General features: G+C 38.9%; 2 protein-coding genes across 2 annotated transcripts in view; one reads left to right on the top strand and one right to left on the bottom strand.

Moving 5' to 3' along the window:
• Nucleotides 1–4,959: 4,959 nt before the first annotated feature.
• On the top strand, nt 4,960–6,324 carry LOC147626209 (UV-B-induced protein At3g17800, chloroplastic-like). The gene is made up of 2 exons (XM_086816890.1): nt 4,960–5,175; nt 5,269–6,324. The coding sequence occupies exons 1-2, from the start codon at nt 5,012–5,014 to the stop codon at nt 6,023–6,025; spliced, it is 921 nt and encodes a 306-aa protein (XP_086673016.1). The 5' UTR covers nt 4,960–5,011; the 3' UTR covers nt 6,026–6,324.
• An 8,999-nt stretch (nt 6,325–15,323) lies between these two features.
• LOC147626208 (UV-B-induced protein At3g17800, chloroplastic-like) overlaps nt 15,324–17,019 on the bottom strand; it is a 51,381-nt gene continuing 49,685 nt past the window's right edge. Inside the window, exon 2 of the mRNA XM_086816236.1 lies at nt 15,324–16,989. Within this exon, the coding sequence (XP_086672362.1) occupies nt 16,417–16,989 (573 nt within the window). The 3' untranslated portion in view covers nt 15,324–16,416. The remainder of the gene's footprint in view (nt 16,990–17,019) is intronic.

Below are 17,019 nucleotides of genomic sequence, written 5' to 3'. Positions count from 1 at the left end.
AGAACAGGAACGGGTCAAGATAATAGAAACACTAATAAATTCAATGGACACAATTACCCACTTTGGAAGTGGAGAGAAGTGGAGAATACAGATGGGAAGAAATGTTACCAAATAAAGAGGAAGAAGACTATGAGGATACCATGGTCCATTACTAGCAACAAAGGGAGCATCTGGCATACATCATCATTTGTTTGAGTTTAGGGGACATACTAACTAAGGAAGTTAGCCATGCTCGTTTGCCAAAGGAAGTATGGGGCGTGAAGGAACTTGGCAAATATTTTGAGATTAAAAAGAGAACTAACAAATCTCAAAATGAAATCAGGAGATAAGATTAAAGATCGTGTATAGAAGGTGAGAGGACTTGCATCAAAACTCAGTGCCATTGGGGAACCAACTCCTAACTTAGATTTAGCTTTCACATTCCTCAATGGTTTATTGAATGTATATTCGCATGTGGTCACTTGAGATGGAAGAGGAGAAACCATAGAATTTTATTATCTAGTCGACAGGTTGCAACACGAGGAGCAATGCCACCTCCTAACTAAATTCGTACTACCTCAACACTGTCAAACAGGTTAGTAACCCAACCAATCCCAAATTAAATCTTGATGTAGTATAATAAAAGTGTAACCCCTTTGCTTTGTGATATTAGGTTGTGTTTCATGCCGATCGAATTGATCCAAAGTGGTGGTATGTTATACAAGTTTCCCCTTGTTTCAAGATCAAGATGTGGAGGCCGAATCTCTGGATGAGGTGCAAGTACTACCTCAAATCGGCTCATTGGAAGAAGAAGATAATGAAGAAAACATTTTGGACAGGGCCGATGAAGAGCATGAGGAACATCAATTGGAAGAAGATGATGAGTCACCTATCAATCATGACAATGCTTCCTTGGATCATGATAGTGATATTAATATTGATATAGAATCCCATCTTTTCATTGAGCTTCCATTAGATATACATTGATGAAGCAACACATATGGATTTATTACAAGATGGGATAGATTCATGATTTTGACATTGTTTCACTTCTCAAAAGTTTTCAACTATCTTCTTTTTTTTTTTGCTCAAAACATGGCTCCAAGGGTTTTAATGGATTTTTTTCTGTGTGCATGACATGTACTTTCAAAATTCAGCATCTAACAACTCTCTGGAATTTCATGCAGCGAAAATACAGCGTAATTTCGCTGCTATCTTCTATGTTCAGCAGCAAAATCATAGTATAGTAACAAAATTTCGCTGCTAAAAGTGCTGCTCAGCAATAAAATTTCACTGCTAGAAGCGCTACTAAGCAGCGAACATAATCCCCGACATCCCGACAAAAAAAGCATTGCTGAAACGCTACTGTGCTCCCAACATGTTATAGTGAAGTACCACATTGATATATTGTCTTTTCTTTGAGAATGGATCAACCTTTGGAGATGCCATAGCAGTAAAAATGATTCAAAGAGAAAGCAAGAGATGGTGAGGAGAGAAAAAAAAGATAGAAAAAAAAAGATAGAGAAAAACTTATGTCATGCCCTATGGAAGAGAGAAGTATGTTATGGGTTCAAATATTTGAAATAAGCTTATTTTAGAAAACGTGTACTAAATTAGGTAAGATGACTGCACTAAATTAGGTAAGACAGCCGCCAAGAATAGGTGAATTAAAGACATGATAGATACGTGATGGATGGCATATTAAAGACACTGTCCTCTAAATATAAGTAAAACAAACACATTTAATATAGCTATTTATCTCCACTATTTTAGTTAAATCACTTTGATTAAGAAAGTTAATCCAATCCTTACATGGCCATTTTTTTCATTTTTGGCCCTATTGAAGGAGTCTTCAAAACAAGGAGGAAGACTGGGCCATTTTTCTTAACATATATATGCTAGCAGATTTAGGATGGCAGATTTTCGAAGATGGAAGGACATTCTGTCAATGGCCTAGCCCTCTTCTTGAGTGCTACCCTCTAGTGAAATCTCTCTAAAGAAAGCCCTCTAGTGAAAGCTCTCTAGAAAAAGATAGGTGTCGCAAAACATAATAGCTATCAATTTGTTCATGCCCACTAACTATCTAAAAGGGGATCAAATGATGGGGTGATATCTAGTGCAGGGAAAAGCAAAGTTGGCTCTAATATAAATTCAGGTTGGAACACAAGGATGTGCATCTTATCTAAAGCAGGATGTCATTATGGGACTAGGAAAATGCAAAACCATGGGAACCACATGCCCTTTCAAATCAAAGCTGCATCCTAGAACATCTACCTATCTCCTAAATGCCATATCAAAGCCCTACTCCGCATTGCAAACTGCATGACAGTAGCAGCTGGCATATCTTATGGGACCAAAAATAGTTGGGGTTTTAATCCTCTAACAGCTGGTCTCCAATCATTCGAAAATCACATCTGCTATAGCTCATTATGCATAGAGCTTTGTGGACCAACTCTAGAGCACATAAAATGGGCATAGAAAGTGGCATGTGCACAAGATGAAATAAGGAACCGAAATCTATAGCACACATGTTTATATCATGCCTGAACAACATTGCACTATATGTTGCACCGATGTAAAGGAGCTCTTACAAGAGTGCATATGCCATGTTGTAGACCATGATTTCACTTGGAAGGACCTACACTTAGGGGTTCTAGTTGGTTCTTCTATAGCCATGTGGAATATCACTAGAGATTAATACTTGTGGACTGTCTGGATAAATAAGAATGAGTGGATATTTTAACAAAGCAAAAACTAATATGCTTCAAAGCCTGAGAAGACACTTGCTTGTGCAGATATGGAATATCATTAGAGTTGAATACTTGTGGACTCTCTGGATAAGTAGGAATGAGTCGATATTTTAACAAAGCAAAAACTAATATACTTTAAAGCCTGAAAAGAGACTTGCTTGTGGAGATGAAGCTAACGATTAAGTTGACTTCAAGATGTGCAAAGCGTAATAAACAAGGAATGATGTTGATGAAACGCTCAAAATGTCGAAGGCCAAGGATGAATTCCAACAACAGATTAAGTTTATCTAGCAAGACTACTCGAAAAAGGATGTTATAGCTATGAATGAAAAAATCGAGCTTATGTGGCAGGACTCAGAAATGGCTGAATACATTCAGAGCTTGCTAGTCTTGAAGGAATATCTAGAATAAAGGTCTTTAAATAAATTTATCATGCGTCTTGGAGTCAGAAGCATTATGTACACGTGTTTTCCTTTCTCCCGTCATATCTAATATAATCTAACCGCCCTTCCTCGAGTAAAAAGCATTGTGTATGAATTCCTTTATTGCTTGATTTTGTGGGGAAATGTGTATGCTTTCGTTATAGTAAAAAAAAAAAACTCCACACGCATGATACAAATACACCATCCCCACATGTAGGTTCATAAATATCAACAAAGGCCACCTCCACCTCCACCTCCACCTCCACCTCCATCGCCTTCTCCTCCGCCACAGCACCAGAGGTGGGAGCTCCAGACTGGCCGACAATATGAAGAAGACCTCCCACCCTTCCCGTGATTGGAGCCGTCGTAAATTGTAATACTAAAGGGGTCGAGATGATCAGCAGCTATAGCCTACACGCATCTGTGGCTGTCACCTTTCTATTTGTCGCCGCAATAACGGTACGCTCGAGCGTCACCGCCACCATCACCACTACGACGCTGCCAGCTTTCAGCGAAGAGGGCCCAGTAGCAATGGTGGTTACTGGCTACCTACCCCCGAAAGAAGCCGAGCAGGGCCACCGGCCACCAGTTGGCTTTGATTGCAGACTGCAGCAAACTCTTCAGCTTGACAAAGTCAACGAACAACGTCAGTGCCAACTCTTCCACCATCAACTTCTCTCCCGCCCAAGCGCTAGCTTCAACAAAAGACTCTTCTCTCTAGGTCCAATTCGCTGATTTCAACTTTGACAGCACCAGTCTAGTAGGCTATAACGTGTCTCTTGGTGACTCCGTAAAGAAAATGAAATAAAACACTACCGATATGACGCATACTTTTTGCTACTACGTTTTCATTTTTATTTATATTAATCTTTGAGCCGACGCCCAATGTGGGTATTGCAATTCGTTATGGAAAATTCGCCCGTATAAGAGAGTTTTAGCAGGAAGGCTCCTCACAAAGGACTGGCTGGGCACCATGCTTAGGCAATTAGGTCTCCCACGGCTATGTCTTAAAAGGAGAAAACGGTTACTCACAACAAAGGAGTACTCGGTACCTGTCATGCCTAGTCTCGAGGGCTATGTATGCTTAAGGGAATAAGGTAACTGTGCCTAGGCAATTAGGTCTCCGAGGGCTATGCCTTAAGGGAATAATGAAACTGTTTTAGGAAAAGTCTAAGCAATTAGGTCTCCTAGGGCTATGTTTAAGGGAATAATGAAACTGTTTTAGGAAAAGTTAATGACAAAAACGTTTTTTTGTTTGAGTCCAAAAATGGATTGTGCTGCCTTTAACCTTGGCTAAAAAAACAAAAAATATATAAAATCTTGATAATCAAGAGTGTATAATAGTGTTTCAATGTTCATAATCCCATTTTCAACATTTGAAAACAATAGCACATGTTGAGAAATGTCAAACTAATAGTTTGATATCAATGGGCCCTCTAGTTTGAGCACATGTAATAAAAGAAGGTTTTTTGTAAATACGAACGAATGGAGCTTGATTGAATCGAAAAAGAAAGGCCCCACTAGAAAAAAAAAAGGCCATATATTGTCATGTGTGAATAAATATGTGTAACAAAACACGTCAATGTGTTCATTCTCTAACGTCAATGTTGTTGGTCTAGCCTCTTTTTACTCGCAGTAGTGTAAAGTGTAAGCCAGTCAATTGAGTATCAGTACAACTTTTGCGCAAGCTTTGCGAGTCACGAGTAGAAAACGTGTAAGCGTTAACGTCAGCAGTGGGCAACAGACTCTTTTCTCTTCTCTTTTTTGCACGCGACTCCGTGTGTTATAACACGCCAGCCTACTGCGGATGCTGCAGTCGATGATCAGAGAAACATACGTCGTCGCTTGGCCCCTCTCGAGATGCAGTCCTACCAAGGGAGGCTGTTAATGGCGATGATCACTCAGCGTCAGCCACTTGAAATGATCTCTCGAGTTGCCTCGCAGCAATTGGAGCGCCTGGCTGCCGCATCCGCATCTTCATCTCATACCGAGCATTTCAATGCCCACGAAGGTATTCTTTACAGGTAATTAAACACTTTTAATATATCGGGCGCAGCTCGATTAGAGGACTATTATTGAGTCTGTTTCAATTAACGACCTAATTCATGCATGTGCAGAAGGATTGCCGAGATAAACGAGAAAGAGAGATCGAGAGCTTTGCAAGACATAATGTATGCACTCGTGGCGTCTAGGATAGTGGATGCCATCATGGCGGCATCGCCATCAGATCAGTCGATAAGCACACATTCATCAATTATGGTGGAGGACGCCATGATCGCAATGCTAGATCAGCCCTTGCTGCCGGATCAGCACCACCATCGTGATGATAGGTTGCAAGCCATACACTCTCTAGATGTGAAGTCTCTGATCGAGCAACACGTGGCCATGGTTATCAATGGGAAGGATCGACCCAACGATTCTTTTGAGCTGCATGCATTCGCACGCGTGTGCAAGTTCGAGATGGGCAAGATGTACGCAGCCTCCGTGATGCATGGATACTTCCTCACACGTGTGCACCAGAGGTTCAAGCTGGACCGAGGGCTGGAGTTAGAGGCGGGCCGTTCTATGGTGCTCGCCACCATCAAGGCTTACATGGAGGTTGGGTTTGATGCAAAGACCCTGCATCAAACGAGTAGAATGACATGTACCCACAGTGTGGATGTGATCGAGCGGCATGTTGAAGCACTATTTGGCAAGGTCCCCGTTCAGCTAGAACATAGAAGACCCCTACACGGCTCTACCACCACCACCATGAACATACAGCTGAGTTTCGTCAAGAGCCTCATCCTTGAAGCATTGGCATTTGGTGCACTCTTGTGGGACGTGGAGAACAATTTCATCCCCCAATTTTTTCCTCTTTGCCTTGAGGATTAGAGACCACAAATAAAAGATCTTATGGGCGGGGGGGTTGGGGACTATGTTGACAAAGGTAAATATAAGTACTCTTTGGCTAGGCCTCTTTATCATTTGGTATATTTGGCATATTTACAATTGTGTTCCTTGTATCCTTGCTATGGGGCACTCACTCTATACAAATGTATAATATCACATGAGTTAACCACCAATATATATAGTGTATACAAGAGGTGTATTAATAGGACTCCTTTAGAGTACGAACTATACTGTATTAATGGGGAGCATCTGATAATATAATGTTTTGCTAATGATTCTCTCCTATTCTTGCAAGCAGATAATGAGAATGTTAGGAGAGCATTGGGGATCATTCAGGATTTTGCTGATGCCTCAAGATCCAAATGCAATATACATAAGTCAAACATCATAAGTTTATTTGAGGATAATCACTTTGATCTTGAGAGTGTTGAAATTTGAGCTGAATGATGAGCTATGGTGGATCAAACACTAGAATCAACATGATTAAGAAAGTGATTAGCAAATGATTAACACGTAATTAGTGAATAATTAGCAGATAGATTAATGTAGGCATGGATACTCAAAAACCAGCAAATTCTCATTAGGGCTATGCCTCAATTTATAGTGTTTACATCAAGCATCAAATCCCATTGATTTCTCCATGATTCACTCCCTGAATATCTCCACCTCTTGCCTGATTCTCTCCACCTCTTCTCTTTTCCCTGAATATCTCCGAGAATATCTCCACACTCCTAAATTCCCTCATGCTACCCATTATTCTCTCCCAGTAGATTCTTCTCACCTTTTCACAGGTTCTTTCACAATTACATCTCCTCTTTTACAGCCTCTATCCAAGAGCTTGTTCCCACACACACCCTATTCACTTGTATTTTCAACACCTCCCCTCAAGTGAATACTCCTAGTACACCTAGACCCTATACCAAGTTTGCCTCCCCTTACTTGGTAGTCCACGACCAGTGTCTACTCCTCCCCTCAAGTTATCTCAGCACACCTGGACCCTGTATCAAGTTTCTCTCTTACTTGACAGTCCGCGACCAGTGCCTCAAGTCCCTAAACTCCATAGTCCTTGACACTCTCTCTCTCTATGTGTCCAAGGCTACTATAAGTGCCGCGACCTTGACTAAAGTGCTCACACATACATCTACCACGTGGCCTACATCATCGGTGGCTCAGAGGTGGTTTTACTTTATTGGGGCAGGTTACATTGGGTTGTGGGCTCTCTCTCTCTCTCTCTCTCTCAGAGATTTTCACATGGCTCCTCACTCTTTGGAGCCTCACATCTTCTCTTGTCTTCAGTCTTCTTCTCGTGGCAACATCTCTCCACGCGTCCGTCTCTTCTTCCAGTCTTCTCGGGGCAGCTTCTCTTCTTGTGTCCATGTCTTCCTTCAGGTCTTCTTCTCGGTGTGGATCCTCTTCTTGGGAAGAGATATTCTTCTTCTTTCATGGCTGGGGCCATGAGCTTGTCCGTCAGGTCATTTTGCTCCATGTGAGCAACATGTTTCAATGTTTTGCTGACAGTTCCTTTGGGCTTTTTATGTTTATTTTGTATCATTATGCAATGCAAACCCAAATTTATGCGGGAGGTCTTACCTCTTGCCTTAATCTGGACAAGGGCAGTGTCTGTTCCCATTTTTACACTGATAAAATGTGCCCAATACATAATGCGTATAGCATTCATTCTCATGCACATTCCAAATGCAACTCTGGCTGTGAATAATCTTGTATTTGAATGAGATTTACAAGCATTAACCAAGGGTTGAATGCAAAATGATGATTTTCACAAATTTTATCAGCACAATTTTCCAGAAATTACACTGAATTAAGGGTAACCAATTTGTACGGGATGGTTGGGATATCAAACCAACTCCGATTTGAAATCTGAAGTTATAGGGATCTGTATCAGATACCTAATGGTTAATTTGAACCCTCAATTGCACCAAAAGTACAGTGATTAGCACTGATTAATCACTGATTAGCAAATTAATGCTCTGGTTTGTGTGCAAAAAACAGAGTATGCGGGGAGCTCAGATCTGGTGCCTTCCACTTCAAATGAGCTCAAATGCTTTCAAAGGCATCAATAGCAATGAGTCTAGTAGAGGATTAAGCCAAGAAACACAAGATTTGACCAAATAATGAAAGCTTAATCTCTGTTTTACCAAAGTCACCTGCAGATTTGATGAAGAGCTTTGATCTCTCTGTAGACTTGATGAAATTGATTTCTGTCTTCACCAGCTTGTAGAGCATGCTTGATTACCCCTTGTGCTAAAAGGAATTAGCTCAATTTGATTTGATGGAGTGTAGATCTGCATTTTACTCAGAAAAAACAGCGCTGGAAAAAACGCGGATTTCTCCTAAACGCCTTCGCGTTTTGCTGCGCCGCTTGATGAGCTTGTAGCTAGGGCTAATGACTAGCTTGTGTTAGAAGGGCATAGACTAATGTTGACTGTGCATGGAGAATGGAGTCCTCCACTGACTGGGGGTGAAGGGGAAATGAAAAAACTCACTAAAAATTGATTATTTTGCTAATTTTCTACTAATCCTAATTAATTCACTAATGGGCTCATAAATCTGGTTGATTCTAGGCATGGCTCTGATACCATGTTGAAATTTGAGCTGAATGATGAGCTATGGTGGATCAAACACTAGAATCAACATGATTAAGAAAGTGATTAGCAAATGATTAACACGTAATTAGTGAATAATTAGCAGATAGATTAATGTAGGCATGGATACTCAAAAACCAGCAAATTCTCATTAGGGCTATGCCTCAATTTATAGTGTTTACATCAAGCATCAAATCCCATTGATTTCTCCATGATTCACTCCCTGAATATCTCCACCTCTTGCCTGATTCTCTCCACCTCTTCTCTTTTCCCTGAATATCTCCCAGAATATCTCCACACTCCTAAATTCCCTCATGCTACCCATTATTCTCTCCCAGTAGATTCTTCTCACCTTTTCACAGGTTCTTTCACAATTACATCTCCTCTTTTACAGCCTCTATCCAAGAGCTTGTTCCCACACACACCCTATTCACTTGTATTTTCAACAGAGAGAAGGGGTTGTGAAGTCATCGGAAGAGGACAGATATTTAGGCACCTTGGGGTACCATTTGGAGTGGATGTAACTAACAAACAGCTTACTGATTGGGATATTAAATGCCTATATCATGTTTTTATGTCCAATATTAAACTTTGGGCCATTGGCAGAAAAATATAAAACCCATTAGAGAGTTTCTATGGAGGAATGGCAACTCTGGTAATAAGCAGAACCTAGCTTGGTTGGCCTTGAATAGATTGACATTGCCCAAGGAAGAAGGAGGCCTTGGCATTCTTCACCTCCCTTCTCATACAACTGCCATCATTGCACTACTGCTTCCTAAATGCCTACAACAAGAGGAAACCTAGACAAAGATGCTTTAGGGAAATTGTTGAAGGCCATCATGTTTGGTCTCGAGGTAATTGGTAAGGACTAGATTGGAAAGACAACTTATTTTCACATGCTCCTTTGAAAATTACAATATCAACCTTGGCTAAGATGTTTAGTAGCAAGTGGGAAGAGATCCTGACTCTCACAGTGTGGGAAGGATGCACTAGGGCCTCACGGAACTCTTTGCTATGCCTTGGGATATGGTGGACTCATAAGTTCAATCCTCCTCTTGCACTTTAGGATCTCAAAACTGCTAGGAGGTTGAATAATAAAGGGCTTAAGAAGCTATCTGACTATTGGGATAGGGTTTTGGTGGGATGGAAAGAGCCTGAACAGATGGATGAGCTGAATTACGGGGAAGGGAAACTAGTTAGAGTTATACTAGAAGAGTTACAGAAAGACTAGGTATCCACTGCTCAGGATGACACATGTTGGGTTAAGGACTGGACCTAGTTTAATGGGACTAAGCTGGATAGGGGAAACACTAATTGTGTATATAAGGAACTTAGAAAGAGTGAGGACAATGTAGTATACTGTAACAAGGTCTGAAAAACAAGCTGGGGTCCTCACAGCTGGAAGAAAAGATGGAAGAGTATCTGGGATCTGGATATTCCTACAAAAGCCCAAACTTTCCTATGGAGGGTATGTATGGGAGCCCTTTGCTTGGGAGTCAAGCTAATACAGAAGAACTTCACTAGTGGATGCTATCCTAGATGCAAAACTGCTATTAAAGATGAGAAACATGTATTTTGGGATTGTCCAGCTATTAGAGGTACTTGGGCCAAAATATGCAGATGGGTGTATAGTTGTATTGGGATACATGGATCTTGGGAGGACTGACTGTGTGGGAAATGGACTGTTAATGAGGAATGTGTTGACTCTGTGTTTAACATTATAAGATTTTGCTGTCTGTGGAAAATTTGGAACACTAGAAATTGCATTGTTTTTCAAAAAGCTGCTGATACGGGTTGGACACAACAAGATTGATGTATAAGTGCATATATATGTTTTGGTCTATTCATTTGGTAAATAAGTTGAACAAGGATGTGATGGTGCAAATGATACAAAATCTCAGGCAGCTATCTCTTGATCTCTTGATCTCACCTATGAAAGGGGAAATTTGTAGGCATACTAGGTTGAGCATAACTATTTTTTTTGTGTTGGTGTATTCAGGTTGTACATAGCCCAAGACAAGGAAAGGCCAGTGAAATATGGGCCAAAAACTAAAAGGTGGTACAAGAAAGTAAAACAAATGGACTACAACTTTGTAGCATTCATTGAGAACCCTTTGGGTACTGGACCAACGGTTAAAGTTTGGTTCAAGAAAGGGGAGGTTTTGGAGCAGCAATCACCTAAAGGGTGCACAACAGAAAGTCTTATGGAAGCTTGCATTTAGCTTGGGTGTCAAATTTCATGGGAGAAATCCTCCTTTGTAGTTGAGGATGAGAGATGGGTATTAATTGATGATCTTTTGAGCAGGGTCTGACTGTATAAACAAATGTAGGGCTCCAAATATTTTGATGCTAAAGGCTCTAGTTACTTTGATGTAAAGGATTTTAGTTTATATATATATATATATATATAAAAAAGAGTACGAACTATATAGGTGGGGTTTAGGAGGATGAATGTATACATACATTAGACCCTCTAATTAAAAGGAGGTTTTATACATTATGGGTCCTTAAATAACAGTCATTTTAGAGGTCTTGAAAAAGGCTAAAAAAATGTATACAAGGGTTTGTTAATATGGGCTTTAATAGAAGTGATAGGAGCATTTCTTAAAGAGTGACCACCCTAGGATGATAGCATTTGTAAATAGGTGGAAATCACTGAATGTTAGATCTATCTTGCCCCCACCATGCAAGGGATTGTCACATTGTTGTTCGTACTAGTTAGCTTGATCGAGTCAATGAATGTTAGCACCAACTCTACAACTTTACACTATTAACCTAACTTCTCTCCCACTAAGCTGCCCAAGCCCATCAATAGCTCTAGCTTCAAAAGTCTCTTCTCTAAGTCTAAGCACTTCAAATACTACAAGCTATGTCTTGTGCATGCACACATGTCCCATGATGGAATGTCTTATTGGAATTTTGCTTTTAAAATATAGAGAATGTTTATCTAAAACATGTAGGATTGGGGTGTGCTTTCCAACCACCAATCTTGTAGTAAATATTGTTTTGTATTGTTGTTTCCCTTAGCCTGCCTTTGCTTATGAAGGAAACGGGACTCTAAGAGGTTGTTCTTTTTGCTCCAAGAATGTTATCAACATTTCACTGTCCAATATTAGTAGGAAAAATGGGAGGCTTTTTTTTAACTCGGTTAGGTCACGATGGTCAATAAGGGATATGAGAACAATAGATTGTGACAAGGGAGCGAGATCTTGAAAAAAGTTATGAATGATCTTGGATACACGACGATGTATGGCTAGCTCTATGGTGGCTCTTACATCCACGCTCTCACTAGGAGGAGGAGGAGGAGGAAAGGAAGACTCACATGCTTCATCCAAACCAAGCAGGGCAATAGTAGAGGTTCATACGGAGGAGGTGAGGGTGGTGGTCGCCCACCAATGTTCAAGAGGTTGTCCATTGGCATGCTCTCCACTCTCTTTTTCACTCGCGAGCTATCCTCTTTCTCTTGGCTTTTTAAGCCTCATAAGCATGCGTGTGCCCCAGGGCGGGGCCGGGGGTGGGGGCACGGGGGGAGGGGGAGGTTTCTATGCTCATTAGATTTATTACTCCTATGACTTTGTAAGCCGGTTTTCTCTAAAATGCTATGAAGACTAGACACTAAGCTATGATTGAATAAAATGAGTATAGAAGTGTGTACATTTTTAGGAAACAACACTCTCTTATCTTGCATTATATTGGATATTCTAATTCATAAGGTAACATTTTCCTTATTAAACTAGATGATTATGGATTGACAGATACTTTTTTAAAGTAAATATACATTATATCTTTGGTTAGATTTTTAAAATGGGAAAGAAGTTGATATAATATATATTTTTTAAAACAATAATTTTAAAAAATAATTAAAATCTTTTTTTAAAGAAGAAGACGTAGAATATATTTCTTTCAACTATAAAATAATATATTATTTTATTTAAATTTTTATTAATTTAAAAAAAATAAATTAACTTTAAAAAATAAAAAAGATTTAAAAAAATACCTTTAAATTATATATATATAACATAAATTAATAAATAGCTAATTTTGAAATAAGTTTTTTAAAATTATACAGGTGTAATAGTATTTTTTTAATTTGCATAAAAAATAGATATCATAAGAGTATTTTACATACATATACATGGATTGTCTATGAACTAAAAATATATATTTTACATGCATGTGAAACTATGAATAGATGCAACTATGCATGGAGTGATGATGACATGGTAGGATGTATTACTAACATGGCATACATACATGTGTGTGACGTGGCACCAATTCAAGATGATGTGATAAATCCATGGTGGATGTTTCGATAATAGACTAATGATGTGGAAATTAAAGTGAGGTGTAAGCTCTCTCTCCTTGATGATGTCTTAATGCATGTAATATGGCATCTAATGAGGTGGCATGCCATGTCATTAATGATGAGGTGGCACATTGAGATAGTACATTAAGGTGGAATGTATACCATGTGTAGGTGACGTGTTAGTAGACACGTCGGCGCATGCATGGCTATGATCTTAAGGGTCTCCACCTAGGCTTGGTACATAACCTAAAATGCATTAACAAGCCTAGTTAGGCTTGGGTTTAGGCTTGAAAGGGAAGAAACTACTGAAATAAAGCTATTATCACATAAAATGGATAAAAATATATGTTTTCTTACTCATATTAAACAGATTTTTTTGGCAAAGATTCACCATGATTAGCACTACTTTCTCACATAAAATTATTACATTATCACATAAAAATGAATTTTTATAACTAATTTACTAATTATATTCATTTTTTCTTACACTTTGAAGTAAATTTCTAATCGAGACCTTGGAAAATCTAACTAGTTAAAAATATAGTTTGACCATATGGTCATATTTTTCTCATAATTATCTATCCTTGGATAATTCAATCAAGTAAAAATAAATAAATTTTGTTATAAAGATGTACTATACAAAAAAAAACTACTCTTTTGTATACATTTAAAATATATAATAATTTATTTGAAATTAAAATTACATACAAAAATTACTTAAAAAATCAAGTTAAGATCACCTTTCTTGTGTACCAAGTGGAGATACAATTGGAGTTATTAACATTTTATGATCATACTCATTCAAGTTTGGGACATGCCATATACATGCCATATACACTATATTTGTGACATAGGAAATTTTACATATGAAGTTTTTGATTTTCGATCCGACCATATGTTTAAGTGCACACGATTAATGGTGTAATGTTTTATTCAAAGAGCTCAATATCAAATCCCTTAGCCAAGTGAGCGAGATTAGCCATTTTTAGTGAAAAAAAGGCTCTTTTTCATTATAAAAAAATCTTCGAAGGTGAACCAAAGTGAGGACCCTTATTGTATAACCACCCTTAACTTTGAACTTAATTTGTTATGGATCCATGACTTAAACAACTAAATATTTCTCTCATCAAATCTCTCAATTCGCATATCCTAGGTAGCAGCAAACATAATCACATAATAGAAGTCATAATTACATAAGGCCCAAGGAGCCTTTGATTGTGGACACTGAAACCTCAATTGATACTAACATCTCTTTGTTGTGTAAGATGCTAGGCAAGCACAAATAAGAAATTTAACACAAAGGCCCATTTTTCCTATTAATTTGAACAATGAAAATTTCTTAGAACAAAAAATAAAACCTCCTTGAGTCTCGTTTCCTTTATAAGAAAGGGCAAGCTAAGGGTAAACAACAATACGAACCAATATTTATTACAACATTACTAGCTAATCCTACATGTTTTAGATAAACATTCTCTATCTTTTTTTAAAAAAAATGATAAGACTTGCCACATGAAGAGACACGTGCGCATGTGCAAGCTATAGCTTGTAGTATTTGAAATCAGCGATGCTTCTTAGACTTAGAGAAGAGACTTTTGAAGCTGGAGCTATCAGTACACTTGGGCAGCTTAGTGGAAGAGAAGTTCGGTTGGCACAAAGTGGTAAGAGTTGGTGCTAACATTCATTGACTCAATCAAGCTATTATGAACAGCAATGTTGACAATCCCTTGAACGATGGGGACAGACAATAATGTCGATGATGATCCCTTGGACGATGGGCACAAGCTAGATCTACATTTAGTATTTTCGACCTATATACATATGCTAGCATCCTAGGGTGGTCACTCTTTAAGAAATGCTCTTATCACATGTGCTGAACTCCATATTAAAAAACCACTACACATATTTTTGAGCCATTTTTTAAAGACCCCTAAAATAGCCCCTATTTAAGTTTCTTTTGTCTCATTTAGTATGTATACATGGGCTTTCGTAATGGTCAATCATGCATTAAAGAAATGTGCTTTTTTTTAAACTAAAATTTTGATAGAACCATGACTTAGGAGAGTAAAGTTCTCTCATACCGTAGATGCAAACCAAAGTAAACATTGATACCATAACTTTAAACTTGATTTGTTATGGAACCATGACTCAAACAACTAAATATTACTCTTATCAAAGCTCTCCATTTTCATATCCTAGAGGAAAAAATAATCATATTATTGAAGTCATAATCATATAAGGCCCAAGGAGCCTTTGATTGTGAACACTAAAAACATCAAATGCTACCAACATTTTGTTATTTGTAAGATGCTATAGGCAGCACAAACAAAAAAATTAACACAAAGGCCTCCCATTTTTCCTACTAATATTGGACAGTGAAATGTTGATAACATTCTTGGAACAAAAAAATACAACCTCTTAGAGTCCCATTTCCTTCATAAGCAAGGGAAGGCTAAGGGCAAACAATAATACAAAACAATATGTAATACAAGATTGGTGGCTAGAAGGCACACCCCAATCCTACATGTTTTAGACAAACATTGTCTATATTTTAAAAAGGAAATTTCCAATAAGACATGTGTGCATGCACAAGATATAGCTTGTAGTATTTGAAATCAACGATGGTTCTTAGACATAGAGAAGAGACTTTTGGAGCTAGAGCTATCGACAGGGTTAGGCAGCTTAGTGGAAGAGAAGTTGGGTTGGTGTAAAGTGGTAGATTCGGTGCTAACATCATTCATTGACTTGATCAAGCTAGTACGAACAATCAATGTCAATGATCCCTTGCATGGTGGGGGCAAGTAAGATCTACGTTCAGTGCTTTCGACCTATTTACACGTGCTAGTGTCCTAGGGTGGTCCTCTTTAAGAAATTCTCCTATCACTTCTATTGAAGCCAATATTAACAAACCCTTGTATACATTTTTGAGTCTTTTTCAGGACCTCTAAAATGACCCCCATTTAAGGACCCCCAAATGCATAAATTCTCCTTTTAATTCGAGGGTCTAATGTACGTGTACATTCATCCTCCTACGTTTTAGAAACCCCACCTATATAGTTACGCTAAAAGAGTCCTATTAATACACCCTTTGTATACACTATCTATATTGGTGGTTAACTCATGTGATATTATACATTTGTATAAACTTCTCTTAATTAGAGGATCTAAAGTATGTATATTTTAGAAACCCCACCTATATAATTACTCTAAAAAGGAGTCCTACTAATACACCCCTTGTATACATTATATATATATTTTGGTGGTTAACTCGTGTGATATTATACATTTGTATTGCCCCAGGGCAAGGATACAAGAAGAACCTACATGAATCCAAGAAGAAGTAGCATGAATCCAATTGTGAATACCCCAATTACACCAAATGATAAAGAGGTCTAGCCAAGGAGTAAAACAACCTTTGTCAACATAGGGGCCCATAAGAAGTTCTTTTCATGCAACATTTGTTGTCTCTAATCCTCAAGGCAAAGAGGAAAAAATTGGGGGATGAAATTGTTCTCCACGTCCCACAAGAGTGCACCAAATGCCAATGCTTCAAGGATGAGGCTCTTGACGAAACTCAGCTGTATGTTCATGGTGGTGGTGGTAGTGCCGTGTAGGGGTCTTCTATGTTCTAGCTGTTGCATGTGAACGGGGGGCTTGCCAAATAGTGCTTCAACATGCCGCTCAATCACATCCACGCTGTGGGTACATGTCATTCTACTAGTTTGATGCAGGGTCTTTGCATCAAACCCATCCTTCATGTAAGCCTTGATGGTGGCGAGCCCCATAGAACGACCCGCCTCTAGCTCCAGCCCTCGGTCAAGCTTGAACCTCTGGTGCACACGTGTGAGGAAGTATCCATGCATCACGGAGGCTGCGTACATCTGGCCCATCTCGAACTTGCACACGCGTGCGAATGCATGCAGCTCAAAAGAATGGTTGGGTCGATCCTTCCCATTGATAACCATGGCCACGTGTTGCTCGATCAGAGGCTTCACATCTAGAGAGTGTATGGCTTGCAACCTATCATCACGATGGTGGTGCTGATTACCATTTAGCCCTTTTTTGTCACA

The sequence above is a fragment of the Cibotium barometz genome, chromosome 22 (genome assembly GCF_041138505.1).
Source record: "Cibotium barometz isolate CiBa-2024 chromosome 22, ASM4113850v1, whole genome shotgun sequence".
Classification (NCBI taxonomy): Eukaryota; Viridiplantae; Streptophyta; class Polypodiopsida; order Cyatheales; family Cibotiaceae; genus Cibotium; species Cibotium barometz.
The sequence above is the reverse complement of the archived record's forward strand: the minus strand, read 5'-3'. Positions and strand labels throughout refer to the sequence as shown.